Genomic DNA, 24,465 nt, shown 5'->3' with positions numbered 1-24,465 from the left:
CTTTCGCAGTCAGCCACGAGGAGGGACGTGGGAGTGAGTGAGCTATAAATGGCAGGTTCGTGAATCCATTCGGACGAATGGCTCTAGATTAGATTCGATAGTGTTAATTCTGATGAGACTCATTTGGAGGAGTTTATTTGAGATACATTTGTCGACAAATGTATTTACACTGAAGAACTATCATTAAGGAGACTTCACGTAGAGAGAAGGCGAGGAAAGGGATTCCGATATAATTTGTGTTTAAGTATTCACATAAATTTGTACACCGATAAACTTTTTTTCAGTGATAGTTGCGTTGACAAACATTGTAAACCGGAATCACCATATATCCAGCCTATTCTTCCCTTTCCCTTGCTATTTTGCAGACTTTGTCCCCTTTTTTGTGTGAAATTATTTCAAATTCCTCTGTTTATGCATCGGAATCTTCTCGATCGTCTCGTTTCATTCACCCGGACGAATTCACTTGCTGAACCGTTTCCTCATTATAATATGTTCTCCTAAAGCGTCTCTCCGCGTCAAAAACCTTCAATCATATTAAATATATGCAGATGGAATAAAAATAAGTTCATCACGACGTAGATATTGAATAAAGTAATTCTTTTGGCCATATATGTCCGTTTGACTTCACACAGAAAATACGCGTCGTGATAATGGTAGGATGCGGACCAGTGTATGGGGAGGTGTAAGGATAGAGAGGGGGGGGAGGCACTATCGCCAGAAAGAATGTGCGAGAATACGGAGATAAGGAGTGGCGAGAGGTTTAAATTTCGCCCCTCCTTTCTAACCCCCCTATCTCTCTCATCCGAATCCGGTCTACCCATTCCCCACCCCAAGATCTCTCCCAAGTCCTCTTGTGAGCCGATTTCTCATGAACGTGCTCAGTTTTATAAAGATGAGGCGGAAAGTCATGTTTACAGTCGTATCTCCAGATGGCTCCCCCTTACGTTACACTACGTTCCTCTCCCCCTCTCGTCTTCCACCCCTGCACGCTCCTCCGCCGCCCCCTTCTCCATCTCATCCCCACCTTCCCCTCTTTTCCCAGCGGAATCCATCCCCACGTCAATGCTCCCGCCCCACTGTTCTCCGCGTTCCCTACTCCTCTTCACTCCTCTCTCCTCTCACTTTCGCAACCCCTGAACTTATCCGTCGTCACATAGCGCATGACTATCGACATGTGAGTACTCGACGATTACTTTAATTTATTCCATAGGCATTCGAGAGAGGACTAAGTTCGAAATATATGAAATCTAACGTTATTCATCAACCGGCTGCATAAGGGAATTACGTTAGTCTTCAAGTATTTTTCAAAACCATATATATTCAACAGAATACTTTTCATGGTGTTAGCACTAATATATTCTCTTTTGGAATAATATCCGGTTTTAAACCAATTACAGACTAGTTGAACACTGAATAAAATTGATTTAGACTTTTTTTAGGATACCCGTCCACTTCCGTAGTCAGTGGTGCATAACATTTCGACTCCTCTCGCGGCAAATTTTATTTCTCTCTGATTTTTCCTCTTCCATGTGCGTCGAAATGGACAACAATAAAGAGAATATGAACTCGAGTATTCAGTGTCTCGGAGATGCCACTAAAATTACTTCCTTCCATTACATTCTATTCCCTATTACAGATGAGGGGATCCGGGCAAGTAAGACAGACGGCCGTGGGGGCGATCTTCAGAAATTGGTTCTGGGGAAAACAAATAGCCCTTCTGGTCATCGGTCGCTACGTGGGCAGCCTAGGGGCGGAGTTGGTGAAGGCTAAAAAGGACTGGGGTTGTGAATGTAGTGGTCAGCGGATCCTATAAGGGGAGTTTGTGATACTGGTGGACGAGAAATATCGTTGGCGGCGAAAGAGGACCCAACTTTGAGAGAAAACATGCGATTAGTTAAGGAGTGTTGTGTTGTATACCGGGTCGGATACTATATCGGATGAATTTATTCCACCTTGACGCCATTGTGACACATTAATAATTAGTTAATATTCCTCTCGGATCCTTAGTGGGAGAAAACGACATTCAAAGGATATATTGAATTCAGTTCACATAATTTAATTCATCATTTTCGGTAATTTCTAATTACACCTATCGAATTGGAGCATTTAAGTCACGCCAAGGTATGGGTGAAGAACCGTTTCTGTATAACTTGTAATGAATTTAGTGCACAATGTCTCCGGCATTTCTAAAATAACAGAGTAAGTTGAGAAAGAAACGTATAGATTGATGCATTACTCATATCCTAGAATTCTCGGAATGACCCACTGGTCACAACTTTTATTCCCTTTTGAGATCAAATTTGGCGTATTTTTGTGCAAGATCCGCATTTACGATATTCGGTTTTTTTGGAAACTCATTTGAACTCATTTTCGTACTTAGTGCGATCAAGATCATTCTACGGCGATTGTAGCTTGACAAGTGCTCATTAATATTTTTATCTTCGCCTTCTCTCTCCGGCCAATTTGTGAGTGTTTGCTTGTTCCTTCCTCTTTCCTTTGTTTTCCACTCTCTCAACTTCCTCTCCAGTACTGCTGTTTCCTCTCTCCGTCCACCGAAATCCCTCCGACCGGCCACTTACCCATTAGTGTCCGTGTAAAATGCGACCTTTTTATTGGAGACACGGTGTCAATAGTCGCCACTCTTTCCGTTCCAGAGCAGTTACACCCACCCTAAATCCCCACGCTGACCACACCATTCTCCAGTTTTCTCCGTCACTTCTCTTTTCGTCTTCCGTTTTATATCATTCCCGGCACCATTTCTCCCTCGCCACTTCCTCTCCTTTCAAATATCCCTGGCTGGTGTGGTTCCTTCCAACATGTCCTAGCTGTCCATAGAGAATCAGGGGCCGGAAAAAAATCATCTTTCACCCTTCTGCTCCCCTTTTTCCTTTGCCCCTTTTACGTGTCGGCCCACGCATCGTGATCTTCTTCCTCCATTCCTTCCCCTCTCTCACGGCTGCCCTTTCCTTTCTTCCACCCCTTCTCTCCTCGGTCGTGGAAGTTTTGATTGCCAAGCACCGCACCCTATTGAAATTTTAGTTTCTCCTTTTAATAATGGTCCCAAGTGCCGGATTGGTCATTTCGAATGACCTCCGTCCCTCCCGTTTTGTTTGGGAACGTCCCCACGTATTTGGGAATCGTCGTTTCGCATTGCCATCTTGGCCAACTCGCCCCCTTTCCTTCTCCCCGCCCCTTCCCATCCTCCTTTCATTCCTCCCTCTTTCATTTCTCGCATCCCACCCCCAATCCCCGGGTTCGCCCTTACCTTCCCACCCCCGCCTCCAATGCCTCTACTTCGTCAGACTCGCCGCCCTCCCTCCCCGAACGCCGTCCACTTCCATCCGCCCGCTTGATGAAATGGCATCCATAAACCATTTTACGGAGACATTAAGTTGCTCTTTATAGGTTTATGACGCGAACTAACCCAGTGCTTTTAAGTTATAAAGCCCTTTTGGCCATTGCTAGATGAAACGTATTTATTGTGTCTCGTAGTGTTGCTAAGGGTTTTACCAGGCCATGTATCGAAGTTTTTATTTGTTTGCACTTCTGCATTGTGCGGTCTAAAGCTTCGGTCCGTTGCCTTTTCTGTCCAATCTTTTATATGTTTATATAAATGCTACAATATGTATAAGCGGCTTTTATTATTTTCTCCCCCATCTGCCCCATACCTCGGCGAAGGAAATCAAAACCGGCGCAAGTCCGTTACATCACGCTTCGGCTGTTCCTCACATTAATTGCGTCGATTTTATTGTTTCGTCTCGCACGTTAAAAATGGAAGTGTCTCTCCATAATAATAAAAGGAGGAACCCATGGATTCGATACAATCGCGTCGGATATCGATAAATTACGGCCGAGATTTTTATTTGGGCAGGAGCGTGCGTCAGTTTGCGCTGAGCACGTCTCGTAAATGGAGGTTGTCATATGTTGGCAATGCAGTTCGAGAGCGATGATGACTAAAAATTGGGTCCTAACTTATGCGTAATTTATTATTTACTTTATAGCGTTTCATGGTTTTCCGCTATGAAATCATTTTGAGGGCGCCTGTAACCGTAGTTTCTGCTCATATTTTTTAAATGACTTGAACCGCAGACCCATGGAGAGGATGGGGATTTAATTAAAAAAAAAACGATTTACGCCCCTTATGATTATCAAATAAGATTTAGAATGTGCTTCACCCTGGACTGAACGAAAAATGACTAGCTAACTAATGGAGTTGCATACAAAAACCACTTCATTAGAACTTGTTGAAGCATGGCTATTACTCTTCGAACGGTTAGGTTCCGAGAAAGTATAGTTGAATCCAAAGCCACAACCATAGAACTATAATTAATATTCTGTTTACTATCGTATGATGCGAGCATGATTCGACATATTTGTCTCTCTTCGGATAACTTTAGCAGCTGAAAAGGATAACCGTCAATATATTTCACGGTGTTTCATTTCTTGCTTCATTGTTCGGAAAACTTTCTTCAGACTTTTGCGATTTCTAAGAGGAAATATTCCCGACATTACAATAAATGTAAAAATAACTTCTGAATGCTGGCGTTTCATTTTTCTTTTGAAATGCCACATAAAAAAAACAAAAGTAACGCGCGATCTCGTTCCCATTTGCACCGCTTTTAAAGGCTATGTTTGACAGTTAAGTACCAAGGAGGTGACATCGTAAACATCTTCCTCTTCCCCTCTCTCGGAGCGTTCAAGGGAGACCACCTCCGAATCCTTCTTCTCATGCCGCCTCGCAGCATTCCTTTAGCCTTTTGATTTTCTTCCCTGCCTCTGGGTCCCATTCTCCCATCTCAATTCAGCTCTTACTCCGCACCCGGCCTATTCCTTTCTTCTCAACTCGTTCCTTCTTCCCTCCTCTTCCTCCCCGGAGATCTCTCAGGGTTAAGTGCTCGGGGGACGAGGGAGATCAGTGCTGAAGATATGAGGTGTACGCCAGGATTGGCGTCGAGGGCCGGAGACGTGGATTTCGGTTAGTCTTTGGGGGGGGGGGGTTAAGAGAGGGGGAGTAAGGTGGCTCAGGCCGTCGGTCTCCTCCGTGCCATCTCTGATCCCCTCCCACCTCCCCTCCCCTTGCTCACTGTATTCCTCTCTACCATGGGTCAGTTATGATGTCGAGGGAGGGGTTCCGGGGGAGAAGGTTAGGCGGTTGCCGTGTAGGGAGGCTCGGCGAAGGGAATCCGTGAGTGGCTACGGTTTATGTTTTCTGGCGAGAGTCAGAAGTGGAACGTTTTGAGTATCCTACTGAGATTGCTTGGAGTTCCTCCCGAGGAGTTGATTAGTCGTCCGCATCACATCCAGCCAAGACCATTAAGCTCTCGCCACAGGGATGTCGAATGGAAAAGTTTCTGGCTGAGGTTTTCCCTTGAGAAAGTCATTAAAACCCCCGAGTAGGAATAGCATGGGATCGCTGACATGGCTTATGGTTCATCACTTATTTACCGGCTATACTATCATGTATGGTATGTTTTGCTGGAAATATTTCTAAGCGTTCAAGAGGGGGAGATAAAGAAATAAGTTCCCAGAACATAAAAATCGAAGACCAATATTATAACGTTTAAAGATATCGGTAATTCGAGCATCTATGGAATTTTCCCAGATGGACTTTTGACTGACTGACAACGGTGAAGGAAAACTTCAGGCATGCGCAAGTTGTGAACAGCTAAGTTAACTAATGAGGTACAGTTGCTTTCCTTCTTTAAAGTATTATTTCCCGGCCGGTCGAACGGCAGAGCAATCGCAAGCCCTTCGTGAAAGTTCTCATAGACTTTTTCCGCACTCAATTTCCGGGAACATTTATTCAAATATGATAGTATTAGAAAAGTTATGTTCACTATTAACGACGAAATAAAACCGGTACCGCGCAATAAAAGTATTCCACCTCGAGGCACATAATTCAGCTCTTGTTTCGTTATTGGAAACGGATCCAATATCCCCCCTTTTTTTTAATGTTCTTTCTCTCTCCCACGGAATGGTTAATTAAAAGGATTCTCCGCCCCGGAGAGATATACGAGCGCGTGGCACCACAGGAGCCATTTCGCCGACTTGACCTCCGGCGTGGCGTGGGTGAAGGAGGGACTGGCGAGGGGTTGCGTCTTCTCCCTGTGGGAAAGCCTGGGCAGCAGTGGGGAAGGAGGTGCTAAGAGATTGAGAGGGGTCGGGGATGGGGAGGAGGAAGAGAGGGCGGAAGAGGGATGGGGAGGAGACGGAGACGTTAACGGTGAGCGTAAGTTAGGGACAGGGAGGATATTGGTTAGTGCGCGCAGAGGGGCGGGGAGGGTGGAGTCGGACTATCGTCTTTCTCCCGTATCCTGCCCCTTCCTCTCCCACGGCCATTCCTTTTCTCACTTTGCCGTATATTATTCCTCCTCGTTCAACGACGGTGCGTGCAAGGACCTCCTTTGGCGTGTGCGTAGGATGTGGTTCATACAGTTTATGTCCTCCCACGTGCGATATATCGCCGACAGTAAGAGAAGTCCGCAGAGGATGAGATGTTCCCCGGGTAGATGACAGGAAGCAGGGGGAGGGTTTTCCTTTTTTTTCCTTGACGTGTTAATAGAAACGAGTACCACGTGTATATTGTGGGTTACAGGTTCATCTTGCGACAAAAGGATGCGGGTTTTATGGGCGAGGATGCCGAAGCTATTCCCCTTCAGCTTCGGTATGAGTGGCTCACACTTGTGGTTATAATGAGGGTTCTCTCTCTCTCCAAGCTCACCTTTGTCTCTTAAGCTCTAAGTTGTGTGTCATGTTGTTTGCCATTTATTGAGTGATTGTATCTTTCGTATGTCATCTGTTTCCATATTATTCGGCAATTTGAATACTGTCTGAATAATATTTGAAACGATTTTTAATGTTTTGCTTTACTATTTCTATGATTATGCTCTGCATGAATGAAAGTGAAAAACTGTTTTATTTTTATTTGTGGTTATAAAATGCCTTCTATGATTGTTGTTTGTGACTGAAGAGTATATTTCAACATCTTATATCATTTCAATGCAACAATTTCAGATTATAAAAATAGTTCGCCTTGACCGGGATTCGAAACCGGTCAAGGCAAATGATCTTTACCCGGAAATTGTTGAATTGAAATGCAAATTAGCGGATGACTCCGTTAAAGGTTATTGTTGCGGCATCTCCCGCAGTTTATTGGAATCTTATATCATGCTTAATGAAAATTGTTTTTTATTCATTGTTTATGCATTTCGAATATCTAGTTGGCTTTGAAAATATATGTCTGAGATAACAATGGATTATTATATGTTTGAACTGTCTGGTCTACTTAAAAATATGCTGTTCAATTTGTAGGTACATATATTTTAGATTTAAAGAACTTATGCTAACATTCATGACATACTAACACACTAACTCGAACACACATCTTCCTACGCCCCTCCCAAATCCATCCAATTGCCATACTTTTCCTAACTTCCATACCCACACATTTACCTCCCATTTTACTCTCGAAAATCCATCCCCGCCTGTCGAGTGCCCTTCCTCCTCCTTAAGTATTTTCGACATCCGTTTCTTCCTCTTTTGTTCACGCCCGAATTTTCTTCCATTCGGTTTTAATTATATAAGTTTATATAAAGCGCGTATTTAATCAAACGTGCATTATCTGATTAATATTTGCTTTAAGTTTTCCGTATACTTTACTTCAGTTACTTAATCAGTTTCACATGATTCCCATGGTACACTCCTGATTGATCATTTAGTAATGAATTCCCATTTTCTTTCGGGTGTAATAGACATTGGTACCCTCAGTTACTAGATCACTAATCTTTTTATCCACCACTTCAAATCTCCTGCATTAATGTGAGGGCATTTTATTCTCTTACTTTTCCCTGCTATTGAATTCATACCTTCCTCTTAATGTTCTCGATTCACTTTGAAATACGTTTGGTATTACGAAAACTGCTTTCAACCTTTGAACATTTTAGTATGTCCCCTTGTGACCCTCAATAATTGCCTTTCTTTTAACCTCTTCACTTACTTTTTAAATGCCCTCCCTGCCCTGTTCTTTTTCCTTCGCCTTTGCTCTCCCTTTCCCGCCCCCGCCTGTCCTTCACCGCACTCGAGTTCCTCCTCCGGCCGCTCCTTCCTGGCGCTCCCTCCCCATCCCTTTACTAACACGAGGTTACTCTAATCCCCAGTAATTCTCTGCTATCGTGCAGCTCCAGGCCCGGACGGCCCCCCAAACGAGCTTCAGTGGGCATGTCCCTGGCAGCAACCTCGCCGCTAAACCATCACCACCACCCCGGGGCGCACCACGGGACACCAACGCACCCGCACCACCACATCAAGAAGCACCGGCTCGAGAACGGAGAGTTTCCCGGATACGAGAACGGCCACCTGGGAGGAGAATACGGTGAGTGTTAGTGCTGAATTTCTTACTCTTCCCTTTAACTCTTAGTCTTGGGTTTCGCGTGCAGCTTAGATTCAAAGCCTATCTCCTGTTGCACGGAATAATCCCTGGTAGAGGTTAGTGACCCAAATGGATTTCAAGGGAGAGCTGCCCATAATTTTATGAATTTTAATTGGATTATCGATTTATTCATGTACTAAAATTCTCGTGATGTCTCCTCGCTTTCATAATCTGTGATCTTTTTGGTCGCCAAATCATACAAGCTTACCCGATGTTAAACTTTGAATCTAATATTTATATTCCGGTTCGGAGTGGTTTTTCATTGTTTCGCCATCGACGGTACTGGGACGTAATCGTTACAATATATGAAGGGAATGAAACGCGGACCCATTCGTGATTACAAACGGATGACTCATAAGCAGACTTCATAAGGATATTAATTGTGTTGATTTTTTCCTCAATTTAAGAATTTAGAGGTATAGCATTGAATTTAGAAGCATTAATAATCTGTGGAAGACTAATTATTGCTTTTTGGAGCGGCGCATACTTTCTGTCACTACATATCCATCTGATACCTTTTGAAGGATTCGAGACTATTGAGACATAGTCACCTCCGCTGTATCCATCGCTTCTCTTATGAAGACAAATAAATGTGTAGATACACGTATTTACTTCATTAATTATCGTTTTCTGATATTCCAACAACTTAATCAACACACAAAGTACACATATTCATCGAGCCCGTTGTTTATTAAGATTTTTCCGAGGATGCATATCCGCCGCTGCACGACAGTTGATATTATTGAAATATCGTTTGCTCTCTTTTATTACCGATGCCTGGACAAAGAGATATTATTTCCTCTTCGAGCCCCTTTCCTTATGCGGCATTGTAATACATACTTTCCATGGATAACTGCCTTCCATCGTGGCAGGTTGAGGCCGGTAAAACTGTCAGTTTCACATGGCGCGGGCAGAACAGTGCTCCCACCTTTCCCTCCTGACCCGTCTTTCCTCTCGCCCTCTTTCCCCCCTCTCTCACGCCTTTCCTCAGGGCCTCTCACTATTCGACGCGTTGCTTTGCCCTTATTCTCATTCATTTTTTCCTCCAACCGCTGCGCAAACATCGCGAATGGCGTTCGCCTCGTCTAGGGAACAAACTTCCGGCGGTGCCTTCCCCGCCGCCATCCCCCCCCCCCCACTCCCACCCGGTGCGCCGTTTCCCCTCCCCCACAATCCGCCTGCCGACCCACGCTCCTCGCACATCCTAGTTTGGACGTCATTGCGACTCCTTCACCTTACTCCTTTTCCCTCTCCTCCAAGAATTACCCACGTCCTCCCATGTCTTATCAGCTTGTTTTCTTCTCGACGCTCCCTTGTTCAGCTCTTTATGGTATGCCAACCAGTTCCACGCGACTTTCAATCGCTGGATTTGAAGTGAATCCGATCTCTCCTCTTCATTCGGCGTAGTCTGCAGCAAGGGAGGAAAATGGTTATGCCCCAGGTGTAGTTCACATATTGTAAATAAATGTTTTTGGTCGTTTTTGAATTGATTTATTGGTCGAAAAAATTCCAGTTTCCATCGATGGAGTTATCCCATAGGTAGCTGTTAACATTTGATTGAAATAATTGTCTTCTCCTGTTTTTAGTGCTTCAAATAAAGTGACACGGACGTAAAATTAAAAATATTTAATAGTATTACAAATGGAGACACATGGTGGCTTTTTTGTTAACATATTCGTATCAATATAGAATAATTTCCAGCTGTGATCTTACCAAACATATTACCAGTGGTGCGTGGTAATTAGATCAGTGGAACGTTGAAAAAAAAGTGTTCCTGATAAGTTTTTATCACTATCCCAAGGCTTAATCTATGAGTCTGATTGCTGTTTTTAATTCACTTTTACACGTTCCATAAAATAATTAGAAAATTTGTCAATAATGACCTATCTTTCTTAATAATGTTTGTCCGCAAAATAAACAGATTTTTGCGCATATAGCTCGTCATCTAGTTTAATCACAACAAGGACCTGTAAAAAAATCTCATCGCAAATCAAGTAACTTTTAAATTTGCATTTAAAGGTCATGACACGATTATATTGTCATAATCTCTATCTCTGATCATAATTCATGTGAAATGTCATCTCAAAATGAGTCTCGTTAATGAAATTATTTTGTTAAATGACAAATGAAAATGTTTAAGGTTTAGAAAACTGAATATGCATTAATAGCTCCAGTAACCTTTTAATATGTATAAAGTGAATGAAGTAAATTTTTGTACCTAGAAAAATGTGCAAGCTAGGAAATAACATACTTTCATCCATCCACACAAAGTCTCTAGAGCTGCGGTTGTAACAAGTGTAGCAATTACGAGCGGAAATTGACAGTTGTCAAAGGTCTTGTAATTGCAAAGAAACGAAATATCAAAGACCCCGCGCGTATCCGCACTATGCTGTCTAATGAGCAGCGATCCTCCCCCCCAGCGCTGCCTCGCCTGTCATTTGTCAGAATGAGTGTCTGTTTGCGTGGCCTCCATTGAAAGGGTCATATGTGACTCCCGCCTCTTGTCGTTGGCGCTCTCGACTGCGCGCCTCCTCCCGTGAATAGAACATAACACTTTTCGGGGCAAAATAGAAGTTTTCATAATGAGAAGGGAGTCCCTCTCTCCGCCAAACCCCAATCATCCTTCTATAGCTTTCATGTTCACCGCTGTAAAGCTCTCTCCTTTGTCCGTCGAAGTCGCACGCGGCGCTCTGTGTAAACAGTGGAATTCGTCCGTGCGTCAGTGTTTACTCAACTTCCTTTTTCGATGCACCCCCCACCCCACCCCCTCTTTTATGCTGTTTTCATTTTCCATTCGTTTTCCATTTTTCCGATGCTTGAATGTTTTCCGGTCATTCACAAACCGTCATTAAAATATTGAGGACCCGTCGACATAGGCTCATTTTCCCAGGGCTCTCTTAGGATCGGGTGATGGGTAAGAGAATCCATGATTTCGCACAAAAACTTATTTCAAGTGAGTCAAATAATGACGAGGGAGTATTTAAGGTCCACCCACGTGTCAAGTGCGGTATTCACTTCATTTAACGGTTTCTGACGCCCGGATCATTAGAAAATAAATTCTAAGCGCAGGTACAGAATGATAAAATAATGGATTTTTCTATATTTGTGCGAACGCATTTATTTCAAGAGACACCATATTTATGTTTGCATCAAGAGTTTGGAATCATTTTTTGTCTGCAACTCTGTTATTATTACCTCATTGATTTCCTCGTGAATTGATTGATTATATCTACTCAGCTATCATTACATGTTGTGCTACGATTATTGGAGTCATAGTGATTCACCAGAGCTCCACGGCAACCGTTCAGTTGATGGATGTTTTGTACATTGCAATGCAGTGCAATGGATTAATGGGCCAGTTACAAAACCGTTTGTCTTTAAGGGTCAATGAAAAGTAAGATTTAAGAAGGTTCTCTTTATCATCCCGTCGCGATAGCCTTTTGTTAGGGTGTTTGGCGCTTAATGATACGGTCCTAGTTTGAAATCTTGGTGATTTCACTTGACACCCCCGGGAAAAGCAACTAATACCTGAATTTCCGTAAATCAGAAAATTATGGGGAACAACGGGCTTTAAAGACGGGAATGGGCCTCTCCATCCTAAAGATTTCCTCCTGATTTTATTCATACACCGTCGGAATCAAACGTCAAGTTAAGGATCTGTTGTCTCCTGCTCTTCTATTTTGAGCCGATATCAATGATTAGGTATCGCTCGAGTTTAAAATTTCAAGTAGAATAATTGGAAGTTTTACAGGGTTGAAACCTTAAGTAGACGTCATGCCAATTGTGAATCGAATTCAGACTCAACGGGAAAAATTACACCTCTCCCTATCTCTGCACCTGGATTATGCTCGCGAAACCCGTGAGTCGCAGGTGATTTCAACCCGTGTAGACGCGAACGCCCCACCATAGTCGCGAGGTATTAGGCGCGGGTCATAAGCCTGGTTCGAAATGTGGTCGAAGAGTGGGACGCGACGTCTTTCCTGAGGGATCAAGTCTTTGAGAGGAAATTGAATACCATTCGAGCGGCCTTCCGGGAATGACTCCCTCCACTCCTCCCACGCAATTCATCTCTCCATGCCCACGGCAACCACACCTTCCTCCCTCCCTCTTTCGTATTCCCGTCCCTCGATTGCCAATCCCTCCCCCCCTCTCGCCTTTCTCTCGTCCTTCCCCTCGTGCGAGCTCGCCTAACTCCGTTTTTTGCCCGCGCGTTCCATTGAGCGCCCCGCGGTCAGCCGCAGAGTGGACCGAAAACCCCAATTAGCAACATGGCAATCTGTTAAGGGAAAGGAGCGAGGGAGGCGGCGGCGGGCGGGCGGGGGGAGTATGGTAAGAGGCAGCAGGAGAATGGGGGCCAAGCCAGAAGGAGCATAAATAGGGTGAAGAGAGCGGTTTCCAGGGAGGTAGAGGAATGGGAATGTTTCGGGATGGAAGTGGGAAATGGAGTGGATTGGCCTCTAAAAGGGATTTTCCCGGACGCTCCCCACTGAGTTTTTTTTTGCGATACCAGGGATCTTTTCTCATGTCCTCCAATGCGAAATTAATGAAATTCTTAAAAAAAAGGGAACCTTATGTGGAGGTCAAACCGTGACCGAGGCGAATGGAGAGATTTCCATGAACGCAGAGGAAAAGGTGTCTGCCATTATTAATTGACTAACATTAGACTCGAAGAGCATCAGTTGCTTCTCCTATCAATGGTCACCTTTCTGGATTTGAAATGTTATTACGATTTACTATAATTTTAAAATAGACCTTGACCTCTCATTGGTCAAGTGAATTTACTTCATAGACTATTGAGATGACCTAATTGCAAATATATCAATACTTCATAAGACGAGCAAGTAACGTACGAGAGTGTTGCAAACAATATATTCAACTCATTGTGAGATATTCACCGTAATTAATTTTTTAATGATAGGTCACAGCTAACTTTGGCTCTCATCTTTGTGTAAAAGGATAAAACCGCTTTTCAATTGTAATTTATCCATTTGGAAGTATGCCGCGGAATATTCCTGAGTAATCTGCATTGTTCTGATAGGTAATTGTATGGTGTTTCTGTTTATTAAGTGTACGTATATTCACACGCACGCACACGCCTAGAATACGTACGTCAACTGTGGACGTAGGTACATAAATTAAAAATTAAACTAAACACATTAAGTCCATTGCTTCCGCTCATTTTATTTATAAAGGGATTAATAATATCTTCATCAGATTGTCAACAGACTTTCATTTAATGTTGAGAAAAAATCACCATCAAGACTTTATAATAATAATTTAAAGAAGATATTGAGGCTTGTGAGAATTGTGGCTATAAATTGGAATTCAACTCACAATAGCAGCATCCTTTCGTAATTTTCATTAGAGTCATTTCTCTTAATCAGTTAATTATCATTATAAATTTCTGTCATAGTCATCGTATTGGTATAATCTCGGGAACCTTTTCCGTCGGATAGTTGTTTCTGATGAGAGCAACGGGATTCATCAAGAGCTATGTGCCGACGCTTCTCCGTCTTTGGTGACCATAGACAGAAAAGCGTTGAAAAATTACTTATTCTCATTTTCTAGACTATTTTAAGAACATTTTCAGCCATAAGGCTCTGAATGTTGTCCAATGAACACGAATTCGATTTGTTAAAGATGGTTTGTAAATATTCAAAAGTCAAAGGGAATAAACTAGCAAAAGACATTTATTTACGGTGACTCTTCCCATAAAGATTCATGAATCCAAATGGAATAAACGTTTTCCGATTAATGGAAGAGTTCTAAGAAGAGGTCACAGAATGCGTTTTAATTTCATACCAGCATACGTGTATGTGACTTTGTTTTTATTCATGTAGGCCTAATAAAACTATCTCTTCTGATTCCTTTTAATCTCCTGAAAAGCTGTAATTATTTGTCCTGACACGTGTGAAATCTCACGATTCAATCTTTATCTCAACGGATGGCGTCGTAACATCTCCTATCACACGCCCCTGTAGTGGCTTACTGGGTGCCGTGTAGGCGCAGCATGTGTGAATGGCGCCCATTGCCAGGATCGCGGTGGCGTCACTTCGGTTTCCCCTTTGGGAATACGCACCGATGTCTTCTTCCAAAAGGGAGCATGCTACTGAACTGGATTGCCGACATGCATTCTCATTGTGTTCCCCTTCTCCCCGCCTCCCTTTTCGCAGTACCGCCAAGAAGTCGGGAAAGATGCTGCCACTTGTTCCGGCGTGGGACCACAAGATACGAATGCTAATGACATGCACAAGTTATAGTGTGTGCTATGAAGAATGGTACGTAGTCGCGCTATTATCGAGGTAGCCTTCGGAATGAGTTACCAAAACCCGTGTTCATTGTTAGTAATTCAAAGGCAGACTTAGAGGGTGTCGTTTCTAATACATCGCATTGCATAGCAGCTGCTACTCATCCTCCGGGGATCTTTGATACATTAGTCATTAATATCAGACGCTCATTCTCAGCAATATTTGTTGACTTCCGTTAAAATTGGTGGTTGATCGGTGCCTATTGAATATTGCATATTATTCAGTTCTCTGCTTCAACATCCTCTGGTAATTTTTTCAGGGATTTATTTACTGTTAGCACTAACTATTAGTGAATACTTAAGAAAAATACGGTTAATTTTAAAACATTGGCGGGAATAAAATATTTGCTGTGGTTTCCTTGATTAAGCACGCCTACAAATATTACATTGGCATTGTTTTCGATTTTTTTATCACCTTATCAAATCATTCATTTTTTCGGATTTTTTTAATGAAACAATTTGGATTAAAGTCGTTGAATGCCCTATATAGGCTCCCTCCTAATGGAACAACTGATGACGATCCAAGTATGGTAGAGTTCCATCAGAGGAACAAAGTCGAAAAATGAAACCGGGATCATGCAAACGAAGACTGTATATGGTTTACTGTTTGGTCCATTGCCTGTGATGCAGTGGCGTGGTAAGGGAGACGGTGGGAGGAGCACAGAGAATGCGAGACGGAGAAGGAGAAATATTCAGCGATACGGAGGTCGTGTGTGGTGGTGCTTGCTCCTGTAATTCCGACGACCCTTGTTGCCTGGGAATCTTCTACCGCCTGGAGATTAATAGTGTTCAGACCGTTAATTCTCTCTCCGGTCGACCTTAATCTGCCGCAAAAACAACGGACTGTCGCACCGCAACCGGCGAATTTACTCCTTCTCATCCCTTCTCCTTCGTTCTCCCCCTCCGCACGGAAATCCCCTTAAAGCCTCCGCCCTCCGCCTCTCTCTCTGTCTCTCTCCCCCTCCCTACACAGACCATAGGCCCCTCTTCCACCCTCCACTGCCTAAACCTTCCGCCTCCACCCACGCACAACAACCCTTTTGCCCTGACTCCGTCCCCTCCCCATGAGACAGAAAACAACGCACCCTCCTCCACCCCCCTTTTCCCTTCGTTCCGCCTCTTCGAGCATCCACCCACCCCTTCGGACGAACCCTCAGCATGCGATTCACCGCCGTAACGATTACCAACCTTCTCTCTCTCTCTCCTCCCCCACCTCCCAATCCCCACTCCCCCTCTTCCTTCCTTCCTTCCTTCCTTCCCCACTCTTTTCCCACACCCTCCCGTGGGGATTGCTGCGCCCTTATCCTGCCCATTGCCGACTTTTCAATTCCCGCTTTTAAAAAGAGCCAGGTAAGCAGGAATTCATCGCCTGATAATTTTGTTGCCGTTTGCGGCCGTGAGGGTATTTGCTCTCTTCAAGCAATGGGCATTCCGAGGATTACTGGTGGTTATTCTGTCCGCGGTTATTTATGACATGGCCACCACTTATTTTGGTTCCTTCGCCGCGATAATGTACGTTCCGGTAATTTTTTTGTTTGCAACGTTGAACAAACATGGAACTCGTAAGAGCTTGGGAAATCTGCTTTTGTTATTTTGGACTCATGGGCTTCATTTTAGGTAGCGGTAACCAGTGATTTTATGGTGCAATTTGACTTTCGCGAATTCGTTATAAGTAACCTTTTCTGTAGGACTTTATTCTTGTTACTAAACACATAATCGTATATAGTTCCTCGAGTGATCCTGACTCAATTACAACCTTACTAAACATCTCATTTTTTGCATAAAAATGGAAATTTGATTGTAAAAAATTGGTATGTGAGGATTGTCAATATGCGCAAAGCTCGCGGCCGGGGAGGCTAGCAAAGTGCCCAACGCGCACAAGGAAATGCTTTTGTCTGAATTAGAGCATTCAGTAAAAATAGCAGAGCTAATCGTTTATCGAACTGGTACGTATTGCATTCATTATCCCATCCAGTAAAAACACGCATCGTTGTGGAAGAATTTCCTACCAGTATTTCTCCACCCGCAACGACCCGATGAATATTCATCTCCGATGTGATTATTATTCCCTAACAACGAGCATACATCCCTTTACATAAGGCAAGGCACGTGTTTGCTGCAGACCGCTCGGAAACCCCAACAAGAAATCAACTCAATCTCATTTTCCTGGCTGTTAATGGCGATAAAAATATAACATCACCGATTTTTTTACCTCACGATTCAACACGACGATGCGGTTTGAAAGATACAATTTAAAAATAGAACCGATTTCTCTCTTTAATCCGTTACCACAGTAGCAAGAGTTCATAGTACGAAGTTTTTGCCGTCAATTTTAAATTGATTTTTTTATCGATTGAGAAGGGTATTAATTGACGAATTAACAAAAAACATAGTCTTTTGCATCCTTCTTTTGTACAATCGGGTCCTCATAATCTCCTGGTTAGCGGGGAAAATGAACTAGGAAATGAGGGCAATAGATGGAAGAGAAACAAAATTGAAACATCTTTGTCGTGGCCCAACAGCTTATCTGAAGGGAAATCGACAGGTGCTATCCGAATAAATTTTAAATAACGTTTGCAGTAGGTGAATTTCCCTTAAAAATAGGGGTGAGTACTGTCAGTGGAGGTATCCTCTCTTATTCCTGTATCCTTGTTACTGCGCAATGTTTATGGTGATGGTAAATTATTCCTCGTAGGCGCACTCTGGAACGGGTTGGTCGGGGATAATTAAAATGAGGAAGCATAGGAAGAGGGGAAAGAGGTGTTGGGAATATGTGAGTGGAAAGGGGAAAATTGAGAGTCGACACTAGTGTAATTCATTCCGAAGGGGGTGTGGTGGTGGAGGGATAGCTTCGAAAACGGTTCCCTCCCACTGGCGCTAATTTTCGTGGGGGTGAGAATTGGCCTCGGGGTTTCTTCCCTCTCGATTCTTTCTCCGATTTGCGAGTTCTCTCACTCTCTCCCTCTCTCCCCCCCACCCCCCAACCATCCCCTCCCACCCACACAGAAACCCTGCTCATCCCTTCCATTCCCCTTTTATTCCACCACTCCCCCTTTCTTTTGACCCCTTGCCTCTTTCCCCCTCTTTTCCCTCCTAGTCCCTCATTCCCTTCCTCCCCTCGCGTTAATTCCGTAATTACACCGCAACAGGCTCTTTTGTATCTCGGGGCCTTTTCGGAAACTCTCTCCGTCCCCTCTTCCCTCGCGCGCCATCTACCCCCTCCTCACCTCTCCCCAGTAACCCCTCTTTTTTTCTGCCACTCATCCCCTGGCCCCACAGACACCTCTTCACCCCTTCTCTCACCAGAACCGGAGACGCACTCGTTTCTGAATTCGCCCTCTTCCTCCCATGCGCTGCATGGAATTTCTTTTGTCTCTCTGAAATTTCATGTAGTTGCTCATCCCATTGTGCTCCCGGCTCGCTCTCTCTTTCTCGTTTATACGTATCTATATATCTTATAGTATTATTCAAATCAATATGATCACATCTTTATCCCTAGAGTAACGCATAAAATACATATGCTAAAATGATACGAAATAATTGAAATATATCAAAGAGCCTGTAAAAAAGAACATGCACCTTGAACTGAGTTCTAAAATTTTATGGAAATGGGTTTGCAAAAGCAATTAAGTTATTGTTTCATTCTCTCAGACTAAAATGGATTTAAGTAAGTTAGTGATAAGATTATCTTGAGCATTGTGCACAATCTACGAGTATAAATCGATTATAAGAGTTTATTTAGAGGCCAGGAATCCTACTTGTTAGCATTGTCATCTGGTTCATGAGCCAGGCACTTTGACTGAGGGCAGTTTGTATTCCTCGACTACATTTCCCTGAAATTAAGCGACGCTACTTTAAACCTTGTTCATACAAATATTTTTTGTATTTTCTCAACGCTTAAAATCTCGTGCTTGATTAGTTATCATGGAGCCTGATAACAGAAATCCGGTAAAAATGCGGCTAACTTTCATATCGGAGTGGTTCAATGGCCCGTTTTCATTGCATCCGCCATGTCAGTGATCAGAAAATTCAGTTCATCTTAATAAAGTATAAAATTTACTATTGATTTATATTGATAATATATATTTCGGTGGAAATTGAGCTATACTTTTATTGAATATGTTATTGATCTGTTTACAGTAATAAAAACCATAGATGTCTCCAATATTCAGGTAGGAAAATGGAACGAAATGTGATTCAATAGTATTTTTACAGAGTGGAAAACATTTTCTCAGCTTTGTGACACTGAAATGGAAATGTTTTCAGTTCACAATTTAGCTTTGGTATTAGGAAGACTGACATTCATATCCGGGGTTTCCTGTTACTATTCTGCATTTTTACCACGTCGTCGAAGAAATTTTACTTAAGTTTGGAATCCTGGGATATTTAAAAAATTTAAAAGCGCATTGAAATGCTTGAGACGTTAAATTTTCCCACTAGTATTTTAAATGTGTTTTCTTGAAGAACAAATCTTGACCAGTTCGATGGCCGATATTTGGTGGATTTTTTCCTATTGTATTATTTGACATTCTTTTGAAACAAGATGATTTTTCACAGCTTTCAAACGAAAATTCTGAATGCACACATTTTTTCCTTCACTTTCGCTTACACGAGCACAGCAGTCTCCATGGCCAGTCGTTCCTCCTCCCCCCCCTCTCGGGCAAAGACTTCCCGGACATTCGACTAAAAATCCCGGAACGCGTTATTCGCCCCTCCCACCCTATTCACTCCGGCGTAATTGGCGGACATTTTTATGATTGCCCCCACAGTGTATTATCGAGGTGCCCACGAGAAGGCTATTCAGCCCAAAACATCGTCAGTGTGGCCAATAGTCCATCAATCAATGCAGGAGCATCGCTTCTCCTGCCCGTGGAACCTCTCCCCACTGCCTTCCATCGCCACCCCACCGCGCTCCATCCTTCCAACTAACAGATTTCCCCGCGTGTACGCCACCCCCACCCGCTGCCAAAGCCACCCCCTCACACTTGGCCACCCCCGCGCTCGACCCCCTTCCCGAAATTCTCCGTCACCCAATCCCTCCATTACCCCCATTCCCCTTCCCTCCAACCCTCAATTTGTAACATACCATTTCTCCCTCCCCGTCGACCTCGCCTTCCTCCCGGGCCATCCCACACACCCCTCCCTTGCGCTCCGATGAAAATGACCGCGTACACACACTGTCGATGCATTATTCCAAAACACACTTCGGGGAAGGTCCCATCCCGCCGCCATCGCCGCCCCTTCCCTCGACGACCTTCCTCATCGCCCTCCCACTCTCACTCTCCCGTCCCGACACGCGCACTCCAATCTCGCCCGTCCCAGCTCCCCCACCGCCTCGCCTCTCTACCCTCCTCCCCCCTCCCGTGCACACAATAGCAAGGCGGGGGCCACACGGGGTTCGAACACATATACGCGTGGGCGACGCCACCGCGGGAACACCGGTTTTGAGGTCTCCGGTGCCTCCTCCGCCGCCGCTCCACCCCATCATCCTCGTCCCCCCACTCTCCGGTCGGCGCTGTACCTGAAGGGAACGCCCTCCCTCCCCGGAGTACCCCTGCACCTTCGTTCCCACCCCACCCGCACGGCAGTTTACCACCCATCTCATCCCTCGGATCTCACTCCATTTATCGTGGTCGTGGGGATGATCCCCGCCCAATTCTTGCCCACCACTCCTGCCCCCACGCCAACGCTCCACGGCTCCTTCCCGCACCCTCAAAACCCTCACCTAGGTCATCACTTTTAACTTTTTCTTCACCTATCCACTCTTCTCACACCATCATAGCACCCCGTGTACCTTTACATGCTGTAATTTATCCTGATTTCCAGGGTTTCTTGACATCCACGTTCCAATATTTTTCTTCCTCCCCTTTCACTAATTTATTTTCCTAACTTATATATTATGTGCACCTCTTACCTTTTTTCCGTCTTTTGGAGTATAAGTGTTCAAAGAGCCAATCTCATGTTCTAGGAGAACGAGTTTCGCGTAGAGGGGAGGGTCCACTTCCCCTCTACCGGGGGATTTGATTCACTTTTTAGGCGAAAGATATATTTTAATACTGAAGAATCGGAGATGTATTTATTCACCAATGCATCCGTTTATCGTGAATGGTTTCATTCATGAGCGATTAAAAATGCATCACAATGAGACTGAAAAGGACCGGCCTTCTTTAGCCTTTTGTTGAAACATACATTCATACATCAGATCATTAGTCCTTTGATTGCGTATTTCTTTCTTCTCAGGGGATTAGTTATTCTCACCGCGCTTCATGCTAATGGCTTCTACATGAGAGTTATTTTGAATTTATTTATTATGTTGTTAAAATATAAATTTGTTCTCTTGTCTCTGCCCATGCGACTGTTTTTCCCTTTTTCTTCACTGTCTCAAACTCGTGCTACTATTTCATTGCCCTAATATTGGAAAGGGTTATGATTGAAATCTCCTTCCAGTCTGGATGAAACAATTAATCTCATTGTTGATCTCTCTCTGGGTTTATGAATTATATTTTGTTCTATAATTAACTTTTTCCTGGAAAAAATGTCTAATTTTAATATTCTTATATATTCCTTAATCTCACACATCAAACCGTAGTTACGTATATTTTACGCATCCATTTTCCAGTGAAATATACGATACAGATGAAGTTTTAATATCACACCTGTCTTCATAATTGTTCTATCGTCATAATACCTTTATTCTAATTCAATAGAGATATATTTGATGTGATTTGATCTAAAAAAGAATAGAGTGGACTGGTTTTAAATATTGATATTTCACCTCTAATTCAGTTCTTCGAGATGGAGTACGTATAGTATATATAGTGAGGATCTCAATTTCGTCCGGAATGAAGTTTTGTGCTATTCATGCCCCCCTCCTGTTTTTTCGCCGTCCTTCCCCCTTCCCCTTCCTGCCCCCTTACGCATCCTCTCCCATTCCGTCCTACCCACCCCACTGTCCCCTCGCGCCACCACCCTCCATTCAACCCCCCTCTCCAGATGGCACTCGACTATAACTCCTCCTCCTCGCGCTCCCTCCACCGCGACTCTTCCTCCTCCTCCTCCTCACGCCTTCCCCCCGCCTCCTTGCCCCACCCTCTTCCCTTTCTCGTCCTCACCCCCTGCATTCGGTACCATGTTCGATCTCTGGTGCTGGCGGTGCTGATGGCATTTCCAATTTTTCCTCATCTTCCCGCTCCCGCACACATGCAATTCGACCTCCCCTCCTCGCCCCCCTCCCTCACACCCACACCCGACGCCATCACCTGCCTCGGCTTTCGGGGGAGGAGGCGTGAGGGGTGGGCGTGGGAGTGGGTGGGGTGGGGGAGAAGGGCTCAATCCGCCGGTGTTATTGTTTCGGTGTTTGCCATTGGTCATCTATACGTGGGCGGTGTTGGTGTGAGGTTCGATTCCGGGGGATGAAGAGGCGGGCGGGAGGAAGAGTGGAGGTTTGGGAGTGCGGTGCGGTCAAGGGGGTGTGTGCGGGTGGGGCGGCGGGAGGTGGTAGGTTGGATGAGGGAGGGTTGGGGGCGCTGAGGGACGCCGGAGATAGATAGTGTTTGACGGCGGGTATGGCTCCATGGGAGGCGGCGAGCTTATATAAGTGGTGTGAGGCGTGTCTGCTGGCTTTCGGTGGGCGATAGTTTTAGCTACGGGTGTTGTGTTAAGTCGGGGAAGGATGGAAGTAGGAGAAGTGAGCTGTTGTATTGGGTAACGTGTTTTGGCGGGGGGAGGTGAGTAGAAAGCGGGGGAGGGGGGAGGGTTTAGACGAAGAGGATTTTGAGATAGGCAGTGAGAGGGACTGCTGCGGCGAGGGGGGGGATTGGGAGGGTTGGTTTTGTAGGTTCGGGAAGTTCAAGGGAGTGGGGACGGATGGGATAGAGAGGTTCTCTCCGAACGTTATTATCGCACTATTGTTTCTGTGTCACAAGATTATATGCGAGATGTGTGGGTGCTCATGGGAGCGGTAGATGGAACAAGCCGGGGGTCTTGGTGTGGGGGGGGGTTGCGGTTCAGGGTGCTGGGGGCTGGAAGAAAAGGAAGGAGATGGAAAGGGGTTGTGGAGATCCACTCCCTTTCCTCAACGGGGGTCCCCGCTTCGACGCCCGGCTGAAGCCCTTATGGGTACCCATTGTTGGGCAGTCTGCGTTATGTTGTTTCCTTCGTGAGTGAGCGAGCGAGGCAGGGAGGGAGGGAGAGAGAGATAGAGAGGGAGAGAGAGACTGAATTTGTGGTCTGGGCGCCTCGCCGGGGGTTTCCGACAATGGGGGCCCCGCCAGAGTGATCAACAGTGACCGGGGGGCGTATTTGCGGGAACCGCATTTCCCCCTCCTTATTCCCCCTCCGTCCACACAAGCCCGAACACTACACTCCCCTTGCCTTCCCGTGATGCATCGGACGCTATCTAGCGATTGACGGAGTCGCTCCATCTCCTCTCTCCACCGCCAGCCTCGCCTATCGTTTTGAATAAGGCCACATTGCGTTATTTGCGAGAGAGGCGGAACAATGACCACGGGATGTCATGAGTTGAGGAAACTTGCCTCCCCATCTACCCCCGCACGCCTCTCGCCCCTCACTCGTGGTCTCCTGCAGCCACTCCTCCCTCAGCGTTTGGCCCACCCCTTCTTGTCACCATTCCCCTCATTCCCTTCTCTTTAGCTCTCTCTCTCCGTCAACGACGACCGCGCCTGTTCCCCTCTTAACGCCGGCATTCTTTTCCATATTTTTATCGTCGATAAGCGATGTAAAGTCGTCAAGAGTAGTTCAGTTAATTGGAAATTTATTGTATTAATTTTGTTTTAATGAGTTTCCATTATTTTACGGGTATCGATCGCTCTATCTATTTATGTCTTTTCATTTTGCTTGTCTTTTCGTGTTTTTTTCTTATTTTGGTAAATTTGCCTGAACTAATAAATACCATTTCCTATATCACGCGATTTTAATCATATTCAACTTACATTTAACACAATATCTGTGTAGTGTAGCACATCGCCTTAGAGAGGACCAAGGAATCAGACAATATGTTTAGAACATAGCTTGAATATTCCACTTCTTATGCCTGAATTTTTATTTTAGTATTAGTAGTATTTAGGGGAGGCGACCGACAGCTGAGGTCATTTGCGCCATAGGGGATGGACAGGAAAGGATGAAGGGTGGAGAGAAACCCGGCGTCAGCATTAGCCTACTCTTTACGAAAGGCGCCAAGGGGTCCGCAGCTTAACGTCCCATCCGACGGACGGCGTACTTACTCAAAGTGCCCTCCACAAAGCATCCCAAGTAGGGATCGAGATACCTCTGAAAAATATTCAACACCGCCGGGATTTGAACCCGGGCCCTCAGCTTTTTCTATAAATATATTAGCAGTTAAAGGACAATCGTAAGGTCAAGCTTTGAGTTAAACTTTTCCTCATTCAAATATTTGCCTAATTCAGCTCACGAATGGTCGATTTTTAGGACGAGAGAACGAACATAATTTTGCAATCCCTTGTGAAAAATGATGCGCTTCGGAAAGTTTCATTCTCACGGCAGAGTGAAGTTTCAGTAGATTAAAAAAAATAAAAATTCATTCCTTATCATTAAACATCTCACTGTGTTTTTTCGCAGTCAAATCCATGCCCGATAGCGGCACGAGCGTGAAGACAAACAATCGCCCGAATGGCGTTTCGCAAAATTTCCGAATTCAACAAGCAGGTCGAGCAAAATGCATGGTTTTTCGTTTGAGGAATACTGGAGTGTA

At 44.6% G+C, this 24,465-nt stretch overlaps 1 protein-coding gene across 1 annotated transcript in view; it reads left to right on the top strand.

The window, feature by feature from the left end:
- dac (dachshund family transcription factor) overlaps positions 1-24,465 on the top strand; it is a 648,885-nt gene that overhangs the window by 229,534 nt on the left and 394,886 nt on the right. The window contains exon 2 of the mRNA XM_071598986.1: positions 8,178-8,371. Coding sequence (XP_071455087.1) covers positions 8,178-8,371 — 194 coding nt within the window. The remainder of the gene's footprint in view (positions 1-8,177; positions 8,372-24,465) is intronic.

The sequence above is a fragment of the Hetaerina americana genome, unplaced genomic scaffold, assembly GCF_022747635.1.
Source record: "Hetaerina americana unplaced genomic scaffold, ioHetAmer1.1.p SCAF_10, whole genome shotgun sequence".
NCBI classification, from domain to species: domain Eukaryota; kingdom Metazoa; phylum Arthropoda; class Insecta; order Odonata; family Calopterygidae; genus Hetaerina; species Hetaerina americana.
This window is presented reverse-complemented; position numbering and strand designations above follow the sequence as displayed.